Source organism: Dermacentor variabilis, chromosome 5 (genome assembly GCF_050947875.1).
Source record: "Dermacentor variabilis isolate Ectoservices chromosome 5, ASM5094787v1, whole genome shotgun sequence".
NCBI classification, from domain to species: Eukaryota; Metazoa; Arthropoda; class Arachnida; order Ixodida; family Ixodidae; genus Dermacentor; species Dermacentor variabilis.
In genome coordinates, this window is record NC_134572.1 from 176,245,014 (window position 1) to 176,262,005 (window position 16,992).

The window sequence follows — 16,992 nt, forward strand, 5'->3', positions numbered from 1 at the left end:
GGATCTGCCTACGATGCTGCTCATCCAAGAACCACATGCAGTGGCAATGTCAGGCAGCTGTGATGTGCCTCATATGCGACAGCGCCGAGCACGCCGCAGCGCTTCACTCAGCATCACCAACCTCAGAGCCGTCAAGGGCTAGTGGGTCTGATGACAGTACCCCAGATGACCCAGAAAGAAGTCACATCTAGGCGTACAGAAGTGGCAGACGCTGGCAACAGCACAAAGTCGTGTGCTGAAATCTGCCTCGTAGAGGTGACCCATGAGACTCAGGCTGACAAGACAGTCAGAGCGTACGCGATTCTTGACAACCAGAGTAATCGCTCGTTGGTTAGGCCAGAACTTCTTAACGATTTCAAAGTGAAGGGGACGCCTACGCAATACACGCTCCGCACTTGCTCCGGCAGTACAGAAGTAGTTGGAAGAGTCGCTCATGGTTTTTTCGTGCAGAGCATTTCAGGCGAAGTCAGGTTCCCTCTTCCGGCTCTCTTCGAGTGCAACGCAATTCCAGAAAACAAAGAAGATATTTATACTTGGACGAGCGTTTGTGCTCGTCCTTGTGTTGCCCCTTTTCTTCGTCCCTGTTTGTTTGCGCACAAAAAGTATAAATATGAATATGTTCCAACTAGGCCGACTCGCAGTTATGCTTCAACAAAGATGAAATTCCAACGCCTGACGCTGCGAAGCACTACCCGCACTTGAAGTCTGTAGCAAATCACGTTCCGCCTCTTCAGGAGGCTGGAATACAGCTCCTCCTTGGCCGGGACATCCTAAGAGCTCACAAGGTTCGTCAGACAATCAACGGACCCCACGACGTGCCGTATGCTCAGAAGCTCGACCTCGGATGCGTCATTGTCGGCAACGTTTGCGTTGGTCGAACACGGAAAACGGGCAGCGTCAACGTGTTCAAGACCCATGTGCTGGACAGTGGGCGGCCATCTCTTTTTGAGCCGTGCCCAAGACATTTCTTTGTTAGGGAGGCGCTGATTCTCTACTCTGCGAATAAGGTCTCAAAAGATTTACGATTGGCAGCAAGATTGGATGAGACTCTGGCCCCGAATCTTTTCGAGACAACAGAACTCGACAACCAGCGTGCTCTCTCCATGGAAGACAAGACATTCCTCAAGATAATGAATAGTGAATTCACCCAAGAGAAATTAAACAATTGGGTCGCCCCTCTCCCCTTTCGCACACCGAGTAGTCGGCTTCCGAACAACAGAGAACAAGCTCTGTCTCGTCTGCTCTCGCTAGGGCGTACCCTGCAAAAAAATCCTGAAACAAGGAAACGTTTCGTGAACTTCATGAACGAGCTCTTCATCAAGGGTCATGCGGAGGAAGCTCCACCATTTCACGTGGACGAAGAATGTTGGTATTTGCCCATATTCGGCGTTCACCACCCCCAGAAGCCTGATCAAATCCGAGTCGTATTTGACTCCAGCGCTCAGTATGAAGGGGTATCTATGAACAACGTTCTCCTGACCGGCCCTGACCTGACGAATAACCTTGTGGGGATTTTGATACGCTTCCGGCAAGAACCAGTTGCGGTTACAGCAGACATCCAGCCAATGTTCTACAGCTTCATGGCTCGCGAGGACCATCAGAACTACCTGAGGTTCCTCTGGTTTAAGGGCGACGATATATCCAGAGAAATCATAGAGTGCCGAATGAAGGTTCACGTTTTCGGCAACAGCCCATCGCCAGCTGTTTCAACGTATGGCCTTCGACGGACTGCCCAACAAGCTGCCCCACGATTTGGTGAAGATGCCAGGAAGTTCGTTGAAAGAGATTTCTACGTCGATGATGCGCTTAGGTCTCTTCCGAGCGAAGAAGATGCCATTAGTCTGCTGCAAAGAACGCAGAAAATGCTTGCAACAGCTAACATAAGGCTGCACAAGATAGCTTCGAATAGGCAGAATGTGCTGAATGCATTTCCTCGAGAGGACCACGCCCAGGAACTGAAGAACCTCGACTTCGGCACAGACGCGTCGCTTACACAGAGAAGTCTCGGTCTACTGTGGGACATAGGCGACGACAGCTTCGTCTTCAGAGCTCCTCGTCAGGACAGGCCATATACGCGGCGTGCAGTGCTGTCGACCGTCAACAGCCTTTACGATCCACTAGGGTTTGTGGCTCCAATAACGGTTCAAGGCAAGTACCTTCTCCGTGACCTCGTGACGAAGGGTTATGACTGGGACACACTGCTTTCGGACGAGAAAAAGCAGAGATGGGACGAGTGGAAGAACTCTCTCCAAGCACTACAGAACCTTCACGTGGGAAGAACGTATGCGCCAGTCTCGACGCTTGAAGTCGAAAGGAGGGACATTCATGTATATTCAGACGCGTCCACAAGGGCCGTCGCAGCGGTGGCATACCTACGCGTGACTGACAAGCAAGGAAACAGACACGTCGGATTTGTCATGGGAAAGGCCAAGCTTGCTCCACAACCAGAACACACCATCCCAAGGCTTGAGGTGTGTGCAGATGTGCTTGCTGTAGAGATGACCGATTCTATACTACGAGAATTGGACTTCCAGCCGAACTCGGTCACGTTCTACGCGGATAGCAAAGTGGTCTTGGGTTACATATACAACGAAACAAGAAGGTTCTACGTGTATGTGGCCAAGAGGATGCAGCGGATACGTAGCAGCACGCAACCTGAACAATGGAAATACGTTCACACATACGAAAATCCAGCAGACCACGCCACTAGGGCGATTCCAGCGGCACAGCTTAAGAGCACGAACTGGTTGTCCGGACCTGATTTTCTCTCACGACGAGAAGAGGAAGCACGGTCGTCGAGCTTCATCCTCTTAAATCCTGACGAAGACAAAGAAATAAGCTCTGAAGTCTGCACTCTGGCGACGGAGGTGAACAAACGACAGCGACTCGGAGCCGAACGCTTTCATAGACTCTCGTACTGGAAATCTCTCACTCGTGCTGTAGCAAGTCTGATCCAGGTTGCCCATCGCACAAAGAACGCGTCACAAGGAGAGGTAGCTCCCGTTGAGGCGCTCTCCAAAGCCAGGCTCGTCATCATTCGCGCAGTACAGCAGGGCGCATTTTAAGAAGGGGTATGCTGTATCCAGAGAGGAGAGCAGGTTCACAAGACAAGCTCGCTTGGAAGGCTTGACCCATTCTTAGACGCCAACGGCTTGATCCGCGTCGGCGGCCGCTTGAACAGAAGCGACCTTCCAGACGATGAGAAACACCCTCTCTTATTGCCGGGTCGGCACGATGTGGCGACGCTTCTCGTGCGCCACCACCATGAATGCGTGCAACACCAGGGCCGACACTTCACAGAAGGAGCCGTACGAGCTGCTGGGTATTGGATCGTCGGAGGTAAAAGGTGCATCTCGTCCATGCTGCAAGCATGCATTTCATGCAAGAAGCTGCGAGGGCGCTTTCACGACCAGAAGATGGCTGACCTTCCGGCAGACCAAATCAGCACAGATCCTCCTTTCACGAATGTTGGAATCGATGTTTTCGGTCCCTGGATGATTGCCTCTCGCCGAACGAGAGGTGGTGTTGCAAACAGCAAGCGCTGGGCAGTCATGTTCACTTGCTTAAGCATTCGCGCAGTGCACATTGAGCTGATCGAATCAATGGATACGTCGAGTTTCATTAATGCCTTCCGAATGTTCCTAGCAGTGCGAGGGCCCATCAAGCTAATACGCTCTGACTGCGGGACCAATTTTATCAAAGCTTGCGGAGAACTTGGAATCAGCGCAGTTCAGGCAAGTTCCTCAGCGGAAACGGCTGCAAATGGACATTCAATCCACGGCATGCGTCCCATATGGGCGGTGCGTGGGAGCAGATGATCGGCTTTGCACGCCGCATTCTTGACTCAATGCTCATGCAGTCACGTCATCAACGACTCACGCATTACATTCTTGCAACCTTTTTGGCAGAAGTTGCGGCCATCATTAATGCCAGGCCCATAACTCCTACTTCGTCTGACCCCGAAGATCCCACAATCCTAACTCCGGCGACACTCTTAACCCAAAAACACGGAAGCGCATCTGTAACAACAGGGCAGTTAGATACAAGCAACCTTTACAAACGGCATTGGCGTCTCGTGCAAAACCTGGCTAACGAGTTTTGGAAGCGCTGGCGCACAACGTATGTCACTACTTTGCGGCAACGCCGAAAATGGCACGCAGCAAAACCCGACCTCAAAGAAGGCGACGTCGTTCTACTCAGGGATAAAGAAGCAACCCGCAACGACTGGCCCGCAGGAGTGATTACGCGAAGCCTGCCCAGCGCAGATGCAAGGGTGCGCAAGGTCGAGCTGAAAACAGCCAAAGACGGGGTTGTGAAAACATTCTTCCGGCCAACAACAGAAGTTGTGCGTTTGCTGTGACTGTGATATAGTGGTGGTGTCTTAACAACGAAAGACACCAGACGGGGAGTGTTCTGTGCGCATCGCGAATGCACGGTCAGACTTTTCTTTCAAGGGGGAAGCGAGCCTTCCTTACTTTTATTGCTTTCTCTTTCACTGAGCCCCCGCGGACTTTGAGCTGTGCGCGAGAGAAAGGGCTCGCTCCCTCCGTTCGGTTCCTGGAAGTGACCCAGTGGCGACGCTTCGAGTGTTGTTTCCCCGGGCCTGGGGGCGGCGACGGGGATGGAAACCGCGGTTGGAAAAGCGCGGGACGGGCAGACTCGCCCCACCAGCCCTTGAGACCGGACCACTTTTTTACGGGGCTAAAACGGAACGTTTTGTGTATTTTTGACTTGCTTTTTTACCTTATTAGTGTAATTAAAGTTTGTTTTAAATGTTCAATTGCGTTCGACCCGTTATCTAGCTGGACAGCGGACGCTTTGATCCCGTCAAGTGCGATCCGCGAGGCCAGCATACATACCATTTGGCCATGGGAAGGCTCAGTGACCACTCCAAATATTCCCTCAGTCGAGCACCTATCACCATGCTCATCAGTTCCAGTCTTGGAAGAGAAATTCTCTTAATTGGCGCTACTCGGGACTTTGAGACGACCAGAGTAACATTTGATTCCTTGAGCCCGGATATGCGCAAATATGCAACTGCGCCGTAAGGTTTGGGGCTGGCATCTGTGAAGGTGTGTACTTCCTTCCAGCTATCGTTGGGTAAGCTACCATATCATCTTGACACTGTTATATCCATTAAGTGGTGTAGCTTGGTGTGCCACTGCGTCCAAGCTGCTTTGACTTCTTCAGGCAGAGGGGCGTCCCACTCAATAGCCAATTCCCACAATGTTTGAAACATCAACTTGGTTGTAACTGTGACCGGAGCAATGAGGTGAGTCATATATACGAGGCGATGCCTGAAGAATGAATCTTTGGTGTTGCTGTTTCGGTCTAGGAAATATAAGATGGCTTCCATGGAAAGTGCTAGGTGGTCTCTGTCCTTATCCCGTACAAGTCCGAGGACCCGTGAGACACTTGTTGTTGGACATTCCATGTAGCCAAGGGTGCCTCCCGTTCCTTCGTCGTTGAACAGCTGTTGCAGCTTCTTGGAATTTCAGTTCCACTTACGCAATGGCATGCTTGCTCGATTCATTAGATCAAGTGCGCCTCGGTAGAAATCTGTAGCCTCCTCCAATGTGTTCACTCCTGTTATGAGGTCGTCCACGTAAAGGCTCTCGCTGATGGTTTTTCTTATTTCTGGATAATCTCCTGTCGTGGACAGGTGGTGGCGCACGGTGGCTGCAAGGAGGAATGGACTACTTGTCAAGCCAAAAGGGACAAGAGTAATTCTCCAGACCTCAATAGGAGGCTCTGGGTCTTATTTCGTTGGAAGATGTCCATACCAAAGAAATCGGAGGGCATCGCGATCCGCCGGTTGCACCGATATTTGCAGAAGTGCCTTTTCAATGTCTGCACTTAATCCAATACGATGAATTCTAAAGTTCAGCAACACCTTAAGCAAATCTGGATTCAAGTTCAGTCCTGGTTCTAGGGCTTCGTTCAGAGATATGCAACCTGCATCGTGAGAAGATGCGTCAAATACGACTCTAATCTTGGTCGAAAGGCTGTCAGGTCTAAAAACTGCACGATGAGGCATGTAGCATAATCTGCTTACATCGTTGTTGTTTTCTTGCGATGGAAGTCGTTCTGCGAACCCTTGTTCCAGGTACTGACGGATAGCCTCGTCATACTTGATCAGTATCGTCTCATGTTTAATTAGCTTCTTCGTGAGGTTAGTCAAGCGCTTCTTTGCAACAGCTTTGTTGTCGGCGAGTTGCATGTTCAAGGGTTTCCAGGGCAGTGCTACCTCATAGCGCTTGTCCATTTTCTCTACCGATGCCGAAAATGTACTCATGACTTCTTCGCTTTCTTCGTTCGTTTGGGCACAAGAATCGATAATTCCAATGCTCTCAAGTTCCCAAAACGATTTGAGCTCCTTGGAGAAGCTGATGGTGTCGGCGAACACTCCGGCACGAAGCACTGCCACGGTTGAGCAGTAGGCAGCTGAGCTACTTCTGGGAATCGGTCCTTGTAGAGTCCAGCCAAATTCGGTCTTTACCGCAACTAGTGCGCCATGCAGCTCCTTGACTTCACCACACACCAATGTCCAGTAATTGTCAGCACCTATAAGAATGTCGATCCCGCTTCCCACCAAATGGGCTGGCGCAACAGTCATATCTGCCAGTTCATCCATGTCCGCTTACACCTCTTTTAGGATGTCCTCAGGAACGTGAAGCCGATTAGAGCAGACCTCCGGTATTTCCAGAGCTTCAATAGAGTGCTGTTTACGGTAGAATTGACTTAAGTATTTTAGTGACAAAGCTTCGTTGGCTACCTCCGTCAAAGAGTAGGGGAGTGAGCGCTCTTCTTCGTCCCTCTGTCCATACTTGAGCAGTTTCGAGCTGCGTAGTTGGCACCTTTTCAGATTTCTTTTCTGTCCAAGAGTGCAACTCTGTGGTTTGTTCTCGGGTGGCCTCCATGTCGGGTCACACATATGAGTCAGATGTCTTTTGTCACATTCCTTGCATTTTATTCTTTTGTTGCGGCGTTCCCTTCAAATGTGCCCTTTTATGCAGCATCGGAAGCACCGGCCAGCTAAAGTGAGCCTTTTCTTCTTTTCATCCCATGAGATCTTCGCCTGACAATTGTGAGTCGTATGATCTTTTGTAGCACAGAATGCACCCGGATCGGGCTGCTTCGAAGTACCCGCAGAAGAAAGAGAAGCTGCTGACCCTTTTTGAGGTTTGCTCTTTTCTTTGTCTCGATGCTTTGATTCTCTGGCTGCGAGATTACAAGGTTGCAGTGTCTTTTCCCTGCTCTCTACTTTTGTTTTAAGAAAAGCTTGCAAACTCTTGACGCTGATCCCGTCATCTTTGCTTGCGGTGGAAAGTCCTTTGTGATATCCGACAACAAGATCGGTTGGCAGCATGTGCAGGAGTGCGGAGGAGAGCAGGGCACCGTAACTGTCTGTTATGACTCCGAGCGCCGTGAGACCAGCAATATTGCATTGCGGGTGGTCATAGAGTCAACGTAGGCCGATGTGCTCCCTTTCGTTCTGTGCCGGTGGCAAGTCGAGTAACTGAGTCAGGTGTCCTTGAATCAGCACGTCTCGTCTACCGAAGCGCTCTTTCAGAAGTTCGATAACAGTGGTGTAATTTGCCCCATTCACTGGAATGCCGGCAATGGTCGCTGCGGCTTTTCTCAAAAGCATTGATCGCAAGTACAGAAACTTCTGGGCATTGGAGAGGCCATCGTTTCCCTGCACCACTTGCTCGAACTGCTCCCAGAAGGACTGCCACTCCGTGGCGGCGCCGCTAAATTGTTGTAACTCGAGCTTCGGCAGTTTCACTTTGCACTTTGCACCCGCCGGAGGGCCGCCGGTCTGCGCCCGCGTCTCGCCATTTCTGATTGTTTTGTTAGCAGGTCTTTTTCTGCTTGTTGGCGGAGTTTTGCCATGTGTGCGACGATACGGTCGTTGTATTCTATGGGCCATACATAAATTTGCTCTGCGTCTTCTTCTTGCACTAAAGGCTCGATGGCTGCGTCCGCATCGTTCAGCTGTATTTGTAGGGCGCTAAGCCTCGCAGACAATACAAGTAAGAGCTCCTTCGTCAGCATGGCTCTGCAAGAATAAGTCCGCTTCAGAAATCGGTTTAGTCACTTGAGTTTTCAATGCACTTCTTTTCGATTTGAGGCGTTCCATCGTGGCATTTAATATTTACAGTTCGCTTACCGCGACGGGGCTTGAGTCGTGGTGTCGGTTTCGGTTGGGTGTGGCGTCCCTAGGCCTTGTTGAAGGCGCACCTCGTCGTCCGTTTTCTGCCCGAGGGTCGTTGCTGGTTTTCCACAAGCTCGTTGTGGTGTCGACGTCTGTTGACCTCGTTGCCTCAATGGTAAGTTCGATCGTTTCTCCCCGGTTTCGGCACCAAATAATGAGGAAATTATGGTAGGTCAAAAAAGAACCGACTGCGTCGTTTGAGGTGAACAAAACAACTAAACTTTATTTTGATAGGGATGCCCGTTGCCGAGCGAGCTCGGAGGAGTACAGGGTTGTCCGTTGACGAAAATAATGAGGCTAAAGTTGGCAGTTTCTTCACCCTCTATAGCCACCTTTCGAGTGGCAAGACGGCGCGCTTCCCCCGCTTTTCTCCCTTGTGCTCTTGAGAGTGTGACGCCATCGTCGGTTCACCATCGCAAGCTTTCACTCGCACATACAGCGTACGTTGCGCGAGGGTGATGGTATCACGGGACGAACTGTATAGCGAACAGAACCTGTACCAGGTGCTAGAGGAGGTCAACCCAGCGCGCCTCTACCTACCTTCCTCTCCCGCGACGCTTCCCCTAATTTGTACTTCCCTCCTTGGCTCAATGTCGTGTGCCCGACGTCACCTAGACTTTCCCCTAGGTAGCATTGCTTTGCCGCCAGGTCAGCGCACATCTTCGTTCTTTCCACGGCGAGCGATTCTCTTCACCTCGAGACGCCTTCTTCATCCGCTTCCTTCGCGCCCTGCATTTTTCGCGCGTAATGTTATGTGGGAAATAGTATGCGCGAATATTACGCGCTGCTCACAGCGCCTTGAACAGCTCTTTGTACTGAGGGTGATTTCAACGAAGGGCAAATTTATGGAGTCTGATAGAAGCAGACATGTTACATGGAGCTGTCTGCGGAATCTAGACTTCCTACACATGCAGATCATGTTGTTGCACATTGTGTATTCTATCACATACAGACTAAATTAATTCCGTAAGAGGCTTGTTACAGGAAAATTACAATTACGCACGACAATTTTTATACGACAATTACACGACTTGAAAAGTGACCTTGCTTCTAGTTCTTTTCTTTTGTAGGAGAAAATACATCGCTATAAATGTTTATTCTAGATCCATAAGTTCAGTTCTACAAATTGTGCTGCGGAATCGCGTAAGCTTGAAGAAAATTCTCGGAAGGAAAAAAATGGCCATCAACGCGAGTGTAGCACAAAGTTGCAAAAGACACGTTATGAATTTCTCAGGAAAGAATGCTCCGCAGCTAAAGAATAATTAGTCCTGGACTGGTGATTGAACCCAGGACCCACGCTCATCCGTGGTGGTCACTCTATCTATCTAAGCTAACTAGAGGCGTTTGTCGCGGATTTTATTCTTGGACCAGGATCATTTTTTTTTTCAACCGCAGAGCTGTCTTTACGGAGAAGCTAGTTTGGGATTACCTTGTAGCTTCATGCTACACTCGTTTTGATACCAAGTTTTCCCTTTCATAAATTGATTACGCTGCTTTCTTTTTATATGCATCAAAGTCTCACTTCCTTACCCTTGCTTATACTTTGATGTCAGCGGGTTTTTTTTCGCTGCACTAAAACTCGTTAGATTCGCATACTTTGCACTGGAGGCGTTCGCTTTGCTCGCACGTTGAGGGCAAAGAAATCACATTCTTTGCTCTTTCCTTTCTCTCTTTCAGATCCTACGTCTGCTTCGCTTCACGTCGCTGGCACCACTCTGATTTATGACTCCACTTGGCGTTGCGGCACTGCATGTGCCACTGCGCTTTGCAACCCAAGATGGTTTCAGCTCTGTTGTCATCCTGCTTTTGAGAGCTGACGGAGCGAGAAAGATCTATGCGCTGGAGTGTAGGCCAACAAATAATCATGAACATTCCACAAACTTTGCAAACGTACATTTTGAGTCCATGTATCGAGATTTATATCTTCGTCTTCCATATCAGCTTTCACTACGTGATTCAGCCATCGTAGGCTATATACGTGGTGATCATTCAAGTTACGCAATTTTGAAAAATCGCCTGTTGAAGATACCATAATTCTTGTGCTTGAGCTGGATTGTTAGGAGAGGCAGACATTACTCGCACGAAAACTCGAAACACATATTCACCTAATTAGCAAAAACTAGATAATTCACATCCTAGTTAATTACAGCACATCTGTTCATTGATGACACCATCGATAAGGCATGCGGGGAATGCGGCCACTAATACCATATATGGAAACAAAGCGCTGTAAGAGCGGAAGTCTGTCTGCGCTCGTTGCTGTGAATCGCGCCCACGCGTCACCCACGCGCTGCCTCTCGCGATCTCCCGATTAGCGAGGCAATAGCGCAACACTTGGCTCCGTTTTCAACGTGCCGCACGAGACAGATTGTCCGCGCCAGGTAATATATCCTGAAAGGAACACGCGCATAGAGCTGCGCTCAAATATCGCATAAGGGAGGATCGTAATCGTCGGTGAATTTTTTTATTATATCATCGTCATTGATCCGTTATCACCACTCGCCTCTGACTCTGAATCGCGTCGTCATGCATATTTTGTTATGTTGTCGTCGTCAGGTACTCGCCCTAATTTCATCGTTATCATGACCTCGTTCACACGCCATCACCATCATGATGACACCATTGTGTCGTCATCAGTTCATCTTCGTTGCCAAGCCATCGTCATTAATTTGTCGTCGTCACTCTGGTGCCCTTATTCCGTGCGATTCAATGTCGTCACTGCGTCGTCGTGGTGCGTTCACAATTGTGTCATCGTTGCGTCATCATCATTATTCTGTCATCGCTCTGCCGTCGTCCTTTGCTCGTCATATTGCCGTCGTTACCACTGAATCGTTGTCATACTGTCTTCGTCATTCCATCGCAGTACTTCAAACGCCGTCATTGCCGATTTGTCATTCTTTGACGTCAAGCCAGCGTCATTATTACTTCATCCTCCTTCGTAGGATCCACACCTTGCAGTGCCACAAGTTTATGCTTGCCGGTGGAAGTGTGTCTAACTGGGTCGTGTACTTTGCACTTGCGAATGATCGCTAAAGAAGAGCAACCTTCTTTGGAAACACCTATGAAAGCTTCGCCGAAATTGGCTGCCACAGCAAATGGTACCCATATATTTTGTTCTTCTCTCACGTTTTTCTAGCCGTTTCCTGTTTCCTCACCCCGGGGTAACCAACCGGAGGTAACCTCTGGTGAAGCTTCCTGTCTCTTCCACTTGACGTACGTAGGCCAAAGTTCTAACCAAACGGACTCGTTGATGAACAGATTGGGGTGGTTTACGGTGAATTCTTTTCGAAGGGCGATGGAGTCAACAGACAATTCAATTCACACAAGATATTCAATTTAAGACCCTTCAACTTCCTCAAGCAGTTAGCTAAGGTGCTTGTGCGCATCCAGCCATCGATCGAATAGTATGCACGCTAGGCTTGCTGTAGACCCCGTTGATGCCATCCACTGGCATAAGTGAAACCACTCTGGAGAAGCACAAATGACTTGCTTCACAACCACTGAAAGATGTGGTAGTGGTGGGGACGTGTTTTACACATGAGCTGAAAGTTCTCGGTTTTCGCATGTGCCTACTAAATTTCCTACAGAAGGATTGAAAAACGAACGAGTTGGAACCTATCCATTCTTAGGGCAGCGCACGCACTAGCGGAACACGAGAAAGAAGGCCGGATAAGCGGTGGTCTAATAACTGAAAGTTTTTATTTGAAGAAAAAGCTTGCATACCCAGTAACCATGAAAGTCATGTCGATTGCATATATAAGGTCGTAATAATCTGGCAAATCAAGATATCTCGTTCATTAATTGCTCTTGAGTGTATGGTGACCTTCTACATGCAATCGACATTACTTTTATGATTACTGATATTTATTATTTTTCTTCAAATAATAACTGTCAGTGGTTGGACCCGCGCTTGCAGTGTCTTCTCTCTCGTTTTTCATTTGTGTGTGCGCTGCTCAAGAATGGATAAATTTCTAGGTCGCATTTGTGGCTTTCAACGCAGCCGAGAAATCACATTCTCGCGATGCCTGCCCGGCACCTAAAGGACTATCATCCTCAAAGACTCAGATGTTATTGTCAAGCTACCAGTGGAACTTACGCAACTGTGTACATAAGTTCTCAAAAGAAAAGGCTTCCAAACCATTGCTTTGAACGAACGATACAGCGAATAACACTAAAGATGATATGTTCGCTTTCGCGAAACACTCAGCCATATACCATGGTAACTGCGCTTGCTGTCATCGCGAAAGCACCTTGGAACGAAACACGCGAAACTTGCAGAATTATGTATCAAGGAAGATTGAGACCATTACAAAAAATCAAAATGACAGCGTAGCGCATGGTAGGTGCGTGCTGCACAGCCGGGCCGCCGTTAGCGTGGACAGTGAAAACTTCTCCTGCCCTATAATATTGTGAAATAGAAATGTTGGATCATTCGCAGCTAGGAGCAAGTTTGTTAGAAAGAACTATTCGGTCTTTAAATTTTTGCAAATACTAGCACGATATTATTGTCGTAAAACTAGGTGGATCGTACGCACTAAAAGCAAATGAACTCTGCGGAGCCGTTAGGGTATAAGCCTATAGTACATCATCGAGCTCCTTTCAACTGGAAAGGTTGACAGCATGTCAGCAGTGGCAGTGCGATGATGTCAGATGTCCTCAAGGGAAGCACGTGGGCCTTGAGAGGGCCTTGTTAAAGGAATTTTGGAAGCTCAACACCTATCAAAAGAAGAAAACTGCGAACGAAGCAGTGCAGAATGTCCTACTGCAAAGACGAAGCGAGAGCTTGTGAATTTGTTTGGCTGTTCTGTCGTTGCGCAAGGTTCAACAGCTGTGCGAAGACAAGAAGAAAAAAGAAGCATGAATGAAACACCTTAGAGCTTCACCAGGAGAACGTATTCGTTCTGCTTTATGTTTGCATTTATGGTAAAGTCGCTGTATTTTTCTCGGATAATGTTGAGCACATCGTGTACGCTCACAATAACACGATATTCTATTAGGAATAACAGAAAGTGAATTAGAGAGATGAAAGACGGAGTTTGCTTAATAATAAGCACACTAGGTTGACAATGGAATCTCCTAAGACAAATTTCCCGAAAGCAGGAGCAAAAGAAAAGTGGTTTCACGCCTTTCAGAAATAGAGAAAAAGACATCGCAAACCATCAGCGTCGCCGCAGGCATGACAATTCATGTTTATCGAACACTTCAAAAACTACCGAAGTGATTTTGCCAGGTACGTTTAACACTAAATCAGTGCGCTGAGTGTCTTCGTTCTAATATGTATGACGCTGTCGGCGCTTTTCCGTAAGCACTGCACGTGCTTGCTGCTTGAATTGAAATTTTAGTTCAAAATGTGGTAGTATTATACCCGCAATACTACAGCATATTCTTGGACAGGCTGCGGTAGCTCGGTGAATATTAGTCACGTGATTGAAGTATCCCACAAACTGCCATAATCTGTAAAACTTGTTACGCAGTCCTCTCGCATATTTCAGTTTCAGTTTATTATTCTTTAAATAGAATGCATTGGGAAGATACAATATACTGACGAGGGTCCCAAAGTCAAAGATTGCAATGGGACCCTCACTTAATAATAACAATGTAGATAACTAATAAAGAAAAGCAAGCTAGCTAAAACAAACGAACACAATCGCGCAAATACCACATAGAAAAATAACATAAATGAAAAAAATTGTATTTACATCAGCCTGTAGTGCATAAAAAGCTGTCAATACATAGAAATGACAAATATAGTGTAAGGAATCACTTAAACTTAGTTACACACATAAAAGAGCTTAAGAGCATGACTGAATGTATGAAAGGATGAAGATTTAATGCTAACGGGTAAACCATAGCAGCGAATGATGATGTGATTTTTCCATAGTTAGAATGAGCCATAGGTAGCAGAAAATTAGAGTTACGTGCAAACCTGGTATTATTCATAAAAATGAGCTGCCTGGAATCAATGAATAGGTATCAGAGCTGTTTAGTAAGTAATTTATAAAACATAATTATTAGAGGATATTTGAACAAGCTCGTTACAAGGATGTTATTTTGACGAAGTAAAGGAGTCGCACTCGTGAAAAACCCACTGTTAGTGATAGTGCGTATTGCTTGGTTTTGTTAGTGCTGAATAGATGAGATATGACAGTTGCATGTTTTTCCTCAGGAAACAATGCCATAACTATGGTTACTGTGAATGTAGGCAAAGTATAATGCTAATAAGGCGTCTTTAGAGAAGTATGGTCTTGATTTGATTAATGCTCTGATACCGAAGGTACACTTTTGCTTTATGAAGGCAATGTGTTGAGAAAACTGAAGGTTAGTATCTAATTTGATGCCCAAAAATGATAAACAGTCGGAGACGGGAATGTGATGACCATCTAGAGTTATCTCAGGTAAGCCAGGTAGTATTCTTTGGCTAGATCGAAAAATCATGAATTGAGTTTTTGAAGGATTGATAATTAATTGGTTGGACGAACACCAAGCAGCAATATGGTCAAGCTCATTATTTAGTTTCAGGATTAAGGCTATTAAATAATTACATTGATCAGTAACAGCTTGTCTACAGTTGCGCACTGAATCAAGTGCACGTACATAATAAGCGCTCGTTCCAACATGGCACTGTACTCGTGATGACTTGCCTACTTTTTATTAAGACAGGCCCAAGAACTGGTTGTTTTTTGTATTTTCTGTAGTAATATGACAAAGAACACAGGCAATACAGGAAAGATAGCAAATATCTTGACAGCTACATTTACAAGCATTTCTTCAAAAGGCAGCAGGTCATGATATTGTAAGGCGCACACAGCAACATATTCCACACGGCAACCAATCAAAACCCGTTATAATGAGGAGGTAAATGTTTTTTCAGCTTGCCCTATTCGTCAATTTCTCGTTTCCTTCTTGTTCACGGCGTAGAAATGTCTTATGGGTAAGACGACGCCAATGTGTTGTCAAAAATGATAAAAGCATGGCCATTAACATGATAACTTGTTGCAGTTCACACCTGCTTGGCGGTAGCGATGCAATCAGTTCTGTTTGTATGCAATGAATCATAGAAGTTTGTGTTATTCAGAACGTCTCCGTTATACGCAAAGCTGTATATGACTCGCATCCCGGGATTTCTTCGTCTCCATCGACTGAAGAGTCGAAAAAAAGCCATTCCACGAATTGAAGCGCAAGGTGTGCATGTGCACGAGAATTACGCATGCAAGACAGACACTCCAGTATTCGTTTACATAAAGAAAAACAGAAAACAAGTGTCAAAACCATGTGATAGATAATAAGGCGCGTTGGAAGAATGTGAAAGACATTGCATTCGTCGAATGCATTTCCCGGTAAAGATTACGGTTGCGTAAGCTGCAGTTTCCGGGAAGCGCCCACTGTAGCATACGACGCAGGGAGTGACGTCACTGCGCTTCGCTTTGATATGTCAAAGAACAACGCGCCTAGCAGCCAATTTCATTTGTGTTGTGATAGCGCTGTCAAACTAAGTAGTTTGATAGTTAGTACTTCCAAAGAGCCGCGTGAGCGCTATGAGCAGCGACATGACCAGCAACGTCATTATGCACAACAGCGTCGTGCCCAGGCTAGGCAGGAGTCAGTTTTACTGCCCAAAGCAAGCCACGCAGAGTTAGCATGCCTTATACGATGAGCAGCATGAATACGACGAGCAACGAAGTGACAGAAAAACGTTCATGTGAGCAACAGCGACGTGCCTATTTAATTGTCTTGCAGTCAATCATTTCATGTACTGCGTAGCTGAGTCGTTCAAGGTACGTTCCGTTGATCTATCGGATCAAAGTAAAGTCAAAGTGGAGTTTATTTATATCGCCAAAAATTAACGATGCGGGAAAGTGCATTGCTCGGTGCAGGTGACACCAGGTGATCTGGTGATACCACAGCTACACTGGCCAACCACTTTCACAGCGTGAATTGGAGCTCACTTTGTTTACACACAAGGAGGAGAATGCTAAATTCTAAGGATATAAAACCTTTCAGAATTGATAATTTGTTAACATGACAAAGCAATTTTAAGGACCAGGAATGAATGCAGAAGAGAGGTGAATGCAGCAAGCTGGGGGCATGAACCACCATCGTGTTCGAGTGACGCTTAACTGCGTCTCTTGTGGGTTACGCCAGATATCGTTTTTTAAGGGACTGCTGCACTCAATATTTTATTTATTACATAAACAAAAAGCAGACTGAATGCGCTTTTTAGCACATCAAGATTTTATTAAGGAGATGTATGGTCATAAAAATATATATCCCACCTTTGCGGGACCCCGCAAAGGCGGTGGTCCCGGTTTCGAGTCTTGGACCAGGACGAATTTTTCTTCAACTGCGAGGCTTTTCTTTAGTGGAATACGCACGGGGTTCTTTTGTAGCAAGTGCTACGATTGGGTGGATGTCTCCTTTTGTCTTTACTAATCGTGGGATAAAATTACACAAAGTTTGTAAAGACAGGCCTGCTTGTATCTACTAAGAAAAAATATGTTTCGATAATTATGAGATATACAAAATGTATTGACGTCTAACGGGCACTATGTTCCCCGAAAATCAAAATTTTTCATTAGACAGGTTTTTCATTGCACTACAAAAATATAACTACAAGCACTTCAGTTGGGCCTGCCGAGCTGCGGCCGCCAATGTTCCGGGCTCGTTTGTGTCGTCGTCGCTCTCAGAATCAAAGTCCGGCGAAAAAGACAGCCTTTTCAGACTCGCTGCTGCTCGATCGATCGACAAAATCAGCGGCAGCGGAATCAAGAGATCTG

The 16,992-nt window shown here is 46.9% G+C and overlaps 1 protein-coding gene across 1 annotated transcript; it reads left to right on the forward strand.

Annotated features, from left to right (window-relative positions):
• Positions 1-1,301: 1,301 nt before the first annotated feature.
• Positions 1,302-3,065, forward strand: LOC142583720 (uncharacterized). The gene has a single exon (XM_075694208.1). The coding sequence runs from the start codon at positions 1,302-1,304 to the stop codon at positions 3,063-3,065; it is 1,764 nt and encodes a 587-aa protein (XP_075550323.1).
• The last annotated feature ends 13,927 nt before the right edge of the window (positions 3,066-16,992 follow it).

Bases quoted from the DNA above. Each gene is read 5' to 3' on its own strand.
- LOC142583720 (XM_075694208.1), top strand. From the start codon at position 1,302: ATGAACGAGCTCTTCATCAAGGGTCATGCGGAGGAAGCTCCACCATTT.